The sequence below is a fragment of the Ciona intestinalis genome, unplaced genomic scaffold (assembly GCF_000224145.3).
Source record: "Ciona intestinalis unplaced genomic scaffold, KH HT000086.1, whole genome shotgun sequence".
In the NCBI taxonomy this organism is placed as follows: Eukaryota; Metazoa; Chordata; class Ascidiacea; order Phlebobranchia; family Cionidae; genus Ciona; species Ciona intestinalis.
The window spans coordinates 11,572-22,532 of NW_004190408.1; the positions used below are offsets into that span (position 1 = coordinate 11,572).

General features: G+C 38.9%; 2 protein-coding genes across 4 annotated transcripts in view; one reads left to right on the forward strand and one right to left on the reverse strand.

Moving 5' to 3' along the window:
* Window positions 1-152: 152 nt before the first annotated feature.
* The window catches only part of LOC100183689 (myosin-9-like), a 16,858-nt gene continuing 6,049 nt past the window's right edge, over window positions 153-10,961 (reverse strand). For all 3 annotated transcript variants that reach the window (XM_026838439.1, XM_018815532.2, XM_018815531.2), the window contains 3 exons: window positions 10,872-10,961; window positions 10,420-10,569; window positions 153-309 (listed from right to left, as the gene is read on the reverse strand). In XM_026838439.1, the coding sequence (XP_026694240.1) occupies window positions 10,566-10,569; window positions 10,872-10,961 (94 nt within the window). In that variant the 3' untranslated portion in view covers window positions 153-309; window positions 10,420-10,565. The remainder of the gene's footprint in view (window positions 310-10,419; window positions 10,570-10,871) is intronic.
* Window positions 1,767-5,848, forward strand: LOC100186047. The gene is made up of 2 exons (XM_002121495.3): window positions 1,767-3,792; window positions 4,601-5,848. The coding sequence occupies exons 1-2, from the start codon at window positions 3,617-3,619 to the stop codon at window positions 5,694-5,696; spliced, it is 1,272 nt and encodes a 423-aa protein (XP_002121531.1). The 5' UTR covers window positions 1,767-3,616; the 3' UTR covers window positions 5,697-5,848.

Genomic DNA, 10,961 nt, shown 5'->3' on the forward strand with positions numbered 1-10,961 from the left:
TTGAAACTTTTACTTAATTCCCTTTCCTTTATTGTTTTAATTCATCTGATATCCGCTATCGTATTCGAAAAGATAAATACGTTTGTTAACCTCCCACGACGTCCCGTCTTACCCCGTACTGTCCCGTCCCACCCCACCTGTTCCTTTAGTTCTTGCTTTTCCTTTAACGCAGACTTTAACTTGTTCGTTCCTCTCCTGTAGATGGGACTTAAGGTTCTCAAACTGTTTGTCGCTTTCTGACATAAAAGATTCCATTTGTTGCATGGACGATTGTTCCGCTTTACGCTGCAATGACGTCATTTCTTCGATCTGTAAATGCATGACGTTATAGGGGAAGTACCAAAACTCGATATTTTTTATTGTGTGCAAAAACCCGGATTTTCTGCTTCTTTATGAAAACGTATTTTTATTGTAATGTTAAACGTTTATGCCCAGTTTCAAAACGCACATTACAGCCATATATTATGTAACAATTGTCGTCGTTTTCACTCGGTTTAAAACTAAAACTGTCAGTGAAGTAAGAAGATAAAATGAAGATATTTACATTAGTGACCACTGGGTTGAAGCAATTGTCCATCGACACATACACCCACAGTGGTAGCAGTACCCCTCGAACCCCTAACCTCAATACTTAACACTAAGTCACACATCGGCAACTTAACGTAATTCTCATGTTTACTATGACTTAACAATGTGGTTTATACGGTTACAATAACGTCCAAGTTTGCCACTAAACCATCACTATTACCATTATTACGTCATAATACTTAGTCGCGACCACAGTAACCATGGAAACATCAACATTTGTTTCAGGAATTCCAAAAATGCATGTTATGATCTAATAATGCTTGTTTTATGACGTAACAAACAAATTAAAGAAGACGCGTGTCACCCATTGTTCAATTGTTTGATTTGAAAGTTTTGCTGCCAAATGTCGCGACTAATATGACGTCACAATCATCATTGTTCGGAAATTAAGTCGCGATTAGAACATTTGGAACCCGAGACATCGACCCATATATGGAACGCCCAACCAAATAGTTGTGGAATATACCGTAAATGACGTCACAAATATGACGACAACGTAAACGTCGTTTCTCCGCAGCACGAGAACGTCAACTAAAAATATCGAACCGGACGCGTTGACGCTTAAACGCGATCCATAACACGTTGAGGAGAATGTTGTCGGGGGTAATAGGGGGTTTTGTCTGTTACGTCATAATCACCATTGATGTAACAATGCAGCAATCCGCAATTAACATTATCGGGTCTGTGACGTCACAATACGACATTAATATTTCAACAATCGACTTAAAACAAATCGCGATTGTTCAATTATTTACGTCATATATCCGGTTAGAACGATGTTATGACATCATAATCACGATTTTGATAAAAAGCGACGTTTCGACGTTTATTGTGGGGTGCAATATTGCTTGTGACGTAATAATACACCGATTGTGTCGTAACATGAATAAGATAATCGTGAAGGAGAAACATTCGCGATGAATATTCATGTTTCTCGTGTTTCGATGCTGTTTGTGACGTAACAGATAGATAGAGAAGAGATGCATTGTAACAAAGATATTTTTAACGTCATAATTGCATTAAGTAGGACGACGCGTTACGCTACGCTTCGTGATCGTGGCGGGAATTTTTAACGACTTAATTTACGTCATAACAGGATGTGACGTTATGAACGCTAAACTACAATTCTGGTGGGGGGGGGGGGGGTAATTTTTTGGTTGTAACTTTCTAATCTGGGGACATTGGGGGTCTGGGCGTTATGTTGTTTTAAGGACTTAGGGATATTTATATTGATGACTAGGTTTCAACTGTTTGGTTGGGTTTGGGGGTCGTTGTTTTTATGGGGGTGGGGCGTGACTTTACGTTTTTCGTGGAAATGTTGTTTAGCAGGGGGCTAGTTTCGCGTTTCTATGGAATTAGAATCTAATTAAGTTTGTGGACAACGTGTATTGTGACGTAACAAAGTTGAACTTCGCGTCACCATTGTTATGAAATGATTTCGAAGAATCGAAATTCTAAATTGCATTTAATTGTTTAAAAACAAACTTTCCCAAAAATTATTGCGAAAACAATGACTTATTCTTAAACGTCAGGTCACGTTATGAAAAAAATCGAGATTTAGCGAAAAATGTCATTTTATTGTGACGCTACAGCAGAAGCTACGCACGCGACGTCGTCCACGGATCACGTGCACCAAACCCACTGTGACGTAATAAACCACGTTGTGGGGAGACAATGGTTTTGCAGCAATTGTAATGTCACGTTGATGTAATAAACGGACCGCGGTAGACACGATTTACGAAAATTTTCGAACTTTCAATTTAAGTGGGTCGCTGTAATAGCGGGGTTGTAATAATGGGGAATATGACGTCATCGCTTCATAAAAACACAGTAATGCCGAAAAATAAACCGTGGGAAAGTTGACCAAGTATTTATAGAATCCGGAAACACTGGTGTTAAGCGCCGAGGTTTAAATTTAACCGGGAAGGGAGAGGTGGGCACTTGACCCCCGAAGGTCAAACAATATTTCCGGTTCAAATCTTTCGGAAATTTTCGTGAAACTTCGCGGAATAAATAGAAACAATATGTCAGTCGTCTGTAACAACGCAAATGTTGCCGGCAATTCGTTTCCGGTATATCGCGAGCGGATTCTCCCTACTATGACGTAACAAACCACACACAATAGAATGGAATGTTAAGCAATGTAATATTTTTATGTGACGTAACAATCAACTAGCAACGTAACAATCAACGCCGACGCTGAACAAACAGATATAAATTCAGGGCGGTTCCATGTGCTACGCATGACATGAGAATTAATTCCTAGATTTACTAAAAATTGAGCCAAGTGTTATCAGTAACACTTGGAGTATTCAAACAAAATCCCACCTAGTCTAACAACACCAACGATATATTTCGCCAATAACCATCATCATCAGACCCCTATCCAACTAATGGTGTGCCAAAGATTTCAGTTTCGCTATTTATAATTTTACTATTAACCAGTATTACAGTCTCCTATTCAAATAGACTTAAAATACTGGAATTACTTTTTCAGTTTCCTTCTATTTATAAATAGAATAAGTGACTGAATGGAAACTTTATTGAAATGGGTTCAAATTGAATTAATACGTAATATAAATAGAACGAAATTGAAAATATAATGTCAGTATTTTAGTTCTATGAGAGTGGTGATGCTAGTTATTGCCGAAATTTATAAATAGAACGAAACTGAAATCTTTGGTACACCATTTAATTTGTTGTATACTTTGTAACACTTGTTGTATTTTGTTATGATGCCAAGAGAATCGTTCAACAATATGAGTGCTAGATTAGGGCCAGTTTACCAAACATATAGTAACCACCATAAAAGTTTCCAAAACGTTAAAAATGCGAGCTACGAAATATTACCCAGTCTCTTTGTCCCCACCTAGCGACCATGGTTACGTTACTGTTTACACAAGCTTCATCTGCGGTCATCTGGCAATTCAACAAAAAAGGCGGCGTGACTATTTAAGCTGCAGGCGTAGCTGTGGAACTCATAAGCGACGACAAGTTAAGGCGAAGTTAGAGTTTAAAAACGAAAAAAATGCAGAAAATTATTTTATTCTTTCTGGTTTCGATACTCGTTGTTTGTGAGGCGGGCAAATGTAGTATCGGGCAACGAGAAGCGAGGAAGCGACAAACATCAAGAATGTCCAACTTACAACAAACACACGTTGTTGTGGATGCGAAATATATCGGTAGATTCGACGACGGTTTCAGGTGATTATTTCATTCTAATTAAACAAAATCTAATTAACGACGACAATTATAAAGATTCGAAAAGTTGTGAAGTGGTTTGATTGTCGTCCCATTATAACCCATTGTTTCGTAACAATGAACTGAAGTGTTTAACCCATTGTGTTGGTATCGGGTGACAATGGTGTTATTGTTACGCACATGTTACAACAATGCAAAGCGCTAATAGATTATGACGTCACTAATTGTTTTAAACGGATGTAAAACAAACAACATCTGTGACGTAACAAACGAACAATTGTTTTAGGAATTCCTTTATATTATGACGTAATAATAAGAGCGCGATTTAAAAAAGTTGTTTCGGAAGTGACGTAATAAAGTGAACAACGAATTCCATTGTTACATCGCGGTTGACGCGAAAAACATAATCAACCATCGAGGTACCGCTGGCGGAACATTATTGGTGGTTTGTGACGTCATATAAGGCACGGGACGAAGTTAATTATTGAAAGATTTTGCAAAAGTAGAACATGGGTGGCGGGTTCGACGTTGCTACCCATGCTGGGGTTTAATCTTGAAAATAACAAATATTAAACCCCAACATTTAGGCTCACTATGGTGGGTTTAGCATTTAAGTCATTATACACTGATGGGTCTTAGACATCAAGTTATTTTAATTAAAAGTTTGATCGTTATATTGTTTGCTGGGTGTAACGGCCACGCCTTTTAATAACTTCCGTAGTTAAGTTTTAGCAACGTTTGCGTTTATTTCGGTGCAAAGTTTTGAAAACATTTTTCATTTTCAGTATTTTAAAACTTTTTCTTCGCTCAGGTTCGTTGTTCAGCAAACATGGTCGAAACATAACGGAGGTTTGCACGTCATGGATGAGTTCACCGGCCAATCAAACGACAAGAAGATAAACACGTGTTTCGAGGAGTTACGCATGGGCGACGCTTACATTTTGATGCTCGAGCCAGTCTCGGGTGGGGGAATTCCCCTGTATGACATCATTGAACCGGCTGTTGCGTCACGAAAGCAGAAACATAGACATCGTATATACGAAAGCTTGTGTGAAGAAGTCGACGGGGTCTGCCGCATGCGAATTAATATGCCGGCCAGAGGTATTTTCTACAGAAACTCGATGATGATTCTACAATGTGCCGTTGAATCGGTGTCGGAAGTGACGTCAGTCACGTGGTACAAGGACGGAAGTGAGGTCAATACCCCGATCTACAGAAAGGCTGGGTTGTTTGTGCAGGAAAACTCATTATACGACAGCATCGTAGTGATCACCACAGCAAGTCAAGTCCATAACGGCAGATACGAGTGCGTGGCTGAGAACGCAGCCGGCCAAAGTGCTACAGGCACCACTGCTGTGGTTGTATTGGGGCCGAACCTGGAGTCGCATTTCACCACGTGTCCTGAACCTGGGCATTGCATGAATGGCGGGACGTGTCGCGTGTTTATTGGTGACGTCACAGAGCCCCTTTGTGAGTGCCCGGGTGGGTATTTAGGTGAGAGATGCGAGGTCACCGATGAAGACTTCACCATCGGGGGGCCAATGGGGGTGGGATCGGCTAAAGATATGAAAGAACAATTGTCCAAGATGACGATAACTGTCATTGTGATGTCAGCATCGCTTGTTTGTGTCGTCATATTCGCTACTGTCTACGTCACATACATGCGAAGAAAGCTTGCCCCGCAGAAAGTTTTGTGGAAAAGTGCGGAGTTGAAAAGTGAGGCAACGGAACTGAACGCAGCGAAACGAAGCGAATCGATGAAGTCTAACAACGACATTGAAAGCGGTGGGCGGCCAAAGTTGCAACGGTCGTTCGGCCAAATAGACAGAAGATCAAACATAACAGACTCTCGCCCTGCTAGTACACTAAGTTTTTCAACGCGTCCCCGTTTATCTGGTAGTTCTTGAATTCTTCAAGTTACTTCAATATATTTGCACTATTCCTTTATTATTACATCATAATACACCACTGTTACGCCACTGCCCATTCATAAAAACATTACTATTTATTATCTTTTGCATTTATCGCTGTTTACCGACAAATATATATGAAAACAAAAGATATGATTGATTATTTATGACCACGAATACCAGGTTCGAATCCCGATGCCGATAGATGTTTAAAATAACTACGCTGGCCGTGACTAAGTGGTTAGTACGTTCGCCTCAAGACCAGAAAATAACAGGTTTCAAAAAACAATCACCTACAAAGTTACAAACGTGGTAACATGTAAGTGGGCACGAGGTGTATGAAACAGAACACCTGTGGTTTAACGCCTATGACAGCGAGCACGCAGTGCAAACACCTGTGTTATAAACTTATATAAAGGCTTTCGTTGCCGCCATGTGGGGTTACTTAGCCATATTCATACCAGCTATAAATATCCACGCGTGGGTCATAAAGTCGTAAATTTCGAAGGTGGAAATTTCGTTTCGAACAATTGTAAACGTCATAAAGCATTTGACACGTCACAATGTCAATTGAAACTAGTCGTTCTGGTTCGATGATTTTAATGTCAGGCCGCATATTTTTAAGGTAATTATGACGTCACAAAGTATCTTGTTTCGTACCATTATAGTATTATCGTGGTATAGATAATTCATAATGGTGGTTATGTATGAACAAACACGTAACAATGGAAACCAAACACCGAACATCGGGAAACATTCCAACATGTGTGACGTAATAAACCATCGCTTTTTCACGAAACAATTCTCGATGTTCACTATAAAGTGATTATGACGTAATACAATTAATTTAAACGAAACAATGAAACAACCCAATTCGCGAACTTATCACGTGGTCTATGTAAACTTAAACGCGCGAACCTTGCAGTTTCGTAATAATTCGAATTGTTACGTCACTATGGGCTTTGGTCCATAAGTGACGAAATAATGGCGATACATTGTTGAAAACCGCGATAGAAGAATCGACGACAATGGTTTAGGAAGTGAAGTAATTAAAGCTATTGTGACGTATCAAAGAATCTTAGTTGTAAAAGATAAGAAGCGAGTAACCGGAACCCTGGTTAGCGGTGAATGGGAGGTCTGTAAACGTTAACGTACAAATTTGTTTGAAATATAAAGTGAACGAAAGTTACGTAAATTGAAATACTACACAAACAATCGGTTAAATTTAAAGTTGAGATGAAATTAAAGTTATGATGCTACGAATAGTTCCATACAACTGTAACAAGCGTTTGGGATTGGGAGGTCCTTGCATGTTGTACAACTATCTAAGTATAAACACAAGTTCAAATCATTTCACGTTAGTTAGGGCGAAATTAAAGACCATATACTTTAACGGGGTAGAGCTGAGGGTTTTTGTTAAAGTTTAACAAAAGTTAAGTCCACGTTGTATGATAATAAATGGCGTTCCATATACTCAGTGGGCGGAGGCGGGGGTTGGGTTACTGTAATAGTAGTTCTACTTCACAACCAACCACGTAATTTACCACAATGCAAATAATTGGGCACACATGGATAGCACCATATATGGTGTATGAGCATATCAGGGTTCTTAAATGGATTATTTCTAGTTCGCCGAAAATGAAATCATCGGCTTCTATTCATATGTATAATTCATATAGAAACTGTTCGTTAGACTTGATAACATAAGTTTATATAGAACAAAGATATTTGGCCTAAAATAACATATGTTTCCTTTACACTCAGTCAAATAGTATAAACCGGGACCAAGTGTTATCGAATATCCAGCAAACCACCAGCAGTCTACAGATTTATCATTGTGACGTTAATTAATAGTATTGTGATGTCATAACCACAGACGCGCGGTCGGGAAGCGACGACTTAATTTTGGGCGGGTCGTTTGAACCGCATCATCGGCGTCGAGTGGTTTCTATAATCAATCGTGTATGACGTCATAAAGGAACGCGTTGGGTGGCGATTGTTGGGGTTAACGATCGGATTTAAACCCCTAACCCTTGGGTTAATATTCACTTATATAATGGTTACACCTTAATGTTTAATAATTAAATTTACCCCCGACATGTACCATCTTACCCCACTACCCCGACACGTACCATCTTACCCCTACCCATTATAAGCCACAACACAAGCACACAACGTTGTCACCCCTGCCCTCCACAAACAAGCAGTGCAAATAAAACTTTTTGCGTAGATGTTTGAGCGACAACCGCGATTCCTGATTGTTTCATGTTCTTACAATTAATCAACATAATGACGTCATAATCAGCCACTACGATAACCGAAGTTGAATCGCGTCTCGTCGAACCGGAAGCCAATGACGTCACAATCCGTTAAAATATTGACAAACCAAAATAGAATTTGATAAACGGTGAACAAACCAAAGTTGCGAAATATCGGGTCGTGTATTGTGACGTATATTGCTATTATTACGTCATATACTTCAACTTGAGACAATGGGTTACTTCCGGTCTAATAACAATGGCGCTTGTTGGTGGATTAGCAGCGTCATGAAAGGCAATGTTACGTCATAATAACCTCAAAAATGCCCAGTCTTTATTTCAAAGTAATCGAATGTAAGATTTCTATTAAAGTTAAACAAACTTTAACATTTCTATGAATGAGTGAAGGTTCTGGAATGTCGGGTACTATGACGTAACAATGCTAATACAAGGATCCTGTATGATGTAACAAGTGGTAACTTCACACGAGGATTAAACACGACCAAAACATCGGGTTGCATAAGGTTTCATTTTAATACGAGACTGATGATGTTAGTTGTTGCCGAAACATATTTGTTTGTTTTATATTCAGCAGCACATTGTGTATTGTTGTTGCAACGAGAATCGTCCAACAATATTTTTACCACACGTTGTTATAACTATTGTTGTTTTATCAAAACTTGTATTTTAACAATGTTGTATATTACTCGTTACCGCGACAAAATACCCTAAATCATTATTTCATTCATTAAATATAATTGTTGGGTCATAACCACGTGACATGGCGATTGTTTGTTCATAAATACTTCTGTGTCATAATGACTATGCAAACATAGGGTGGGTTGGAACCATTGATGCGTGAAAAGGGGCAGCGACATTCCAGCGTATCTATTATGACGTCAGAATGTCCGGTGTCGTGCCTTTGTGGTTAGGTAAGTCATGAGTTCGACTTTCGACGCTTCTACCATTGTGGGAGCATCTTTTTAACGCATCCTTCGGCAAGACACTTAATATCAATTGTTTCAACCCAGTAATAACGGCTTGTCCAAATTGTCAGCAATAACAAATAATATGGATTGTTAGATGTTTATGAGGGAACAAACGGAACTTTAATTACAAACAATTACAACTGTGACGTACGACTTTCTGCTCAGTGGTCGCGAAATCGCGTTAAAGGCGTTGTGGCTCATATTGGTTTATGACGTCATAGAGTAAGTAACCGCGTGCAAAGTTAGCATTGTTGGAAGACGATACGGCGAACAACCGACTTTCGGAAGTCGAAACAATGAACTTCGAATGTTTAACAAGACCAGTAAACGTCAAACAGGTTCACATAAAATATTTTTGAAATATTTATCTTGAAATAAAAAACTGAAGAAACTCGTTCGCATAAACATAGCATATATTTTTGCCAGATTTAAAAAAAAAAATCTTTTCTACAAAAATGAAACAAACCATGAAACGCATGACGTAGTTCACAATAGTGGGGAGGAAGGTTTAATGTAAACGAATTATTTTGGTTTATTTTTTAAAAGCCAACATTTTTATTTATTAAAAATATTTTTTTTTATCTAAAAACCTATCGACAAACCTTTAGCAAACAGCCATGCAGCGAATATTTTTGGAGATAAAGTAGAAAAGAACAAATTTAATTAAATTATTTGTGTGAGAAATGTTTCAACACCTGCACAGTTAAACACTGGTGCATGGTGGTGTTTTTGAACAATCTCTCATTGTGCGTGAACAATAAAAACAGAATCAACCTCTCTACTTTTATTGCCACAGTTCTATGTAGCAAACTACATTTTAAACTCAAATTTTCGCTGGTTTTTCATTTTCTTACAACTTTTTTTTGGTATCCAGTGCTTTAAATTTAACCCCTAAGCCATAGTGAAGTTATTGTACACTAATAAAAATTAAAGGTTTTCAAAAAGTAGAAACTTCATTTTTCAGTCACGTGAAGATAAAGCAAGCTACATTCATTCATTACATTGCTTTATAAAAGGCAAACCTAATGTTGGTGGTCATTGTTGTTTTAACCACCCAACAAAACTCCCCATTGTAACCCCCCACATCATAATCCCTATTGTTATTCTACAACGAAATAGTTGGAATACTTTGTCAGCTTACGCCCCCACGCAAACTGACCCAAACACACAACATAAACTAAAGCTTCACAATGCTACGACATCTATGTAATTTATTTACCCTTATCTGACAGCGCAACGACAATTGTTATAACACTGGTGTTCTGTTTCATACACCTCGTTCCCGCTTTGTGGGTGATTGTTTTATGTATGGCTAATAATTTGGACAACCCATTAGTGACCACTGGGTTGGAGCAATTGTTGTTAAGTGTCTCGCCCAAAGACACATACGCCCACAATGGCGTCAAGTCCTCTACGTTAGAGGTAGGCATGCTAACCACAGCTCCAGAGCGCCACCATGCAGACACAACTCACCACTTCTTTCTGCTTGTAGATGGTGTCCTCTGCCGCAAACACTTGTTGGGTTTTCTCATCAAGAGAATCCCTCAACTTCTGCAGTTCTTTTTTCATCACAGAATCTGCCTTCTTCTTTTCACCAACTTCTCTCTCTTCCATCTCATTCAACTGATAAACATGGATATTACATGTTAAGCACCATGGTAATAAATTGTCAGCCATACAATAAAACAATCATCCACAAATTTACATCCATGGTAACTTGTAAGCAAGCAAGGGGGGTGTATGAAACAGAACACCCGTGTCATAAAGACTGTTGTTGCCCGCCATGCGAGGAATAATGAGTTCTCATCATTCTATCATTGAACAAAAACACAACAAAAGTTAGGTTGTTCAATCCACAGCCTAATTGTTAGTGTAACGCCCATCAATGCCCCCAACCCCTCCCAGCCCTACACACAAGAGCCCATCTTTCGCTCAAGTTCAATCTTCTCAATCTCTGTCTTCTCCAGATCATCCTCGCTAACTTTAAGCTCGGCCTCCAACTCTTGGACCTCGCG

Coding starts and splice junctions, on each gene's coding strand:
- LOC100186047 (XM_002121495.3), top strand. CDS start 3,617: ATGCAGAAAATTATTTTATTCTTTCTGGTTTCGATACTCGTTGTTTGT. Junction 3,793..4,600: donor AGATTCGACGACGGTTTCAG/GTGATTATTTCA, acceptor TTCTTCGCTCAG/GTTCGTTGTTCAGCAAACAT.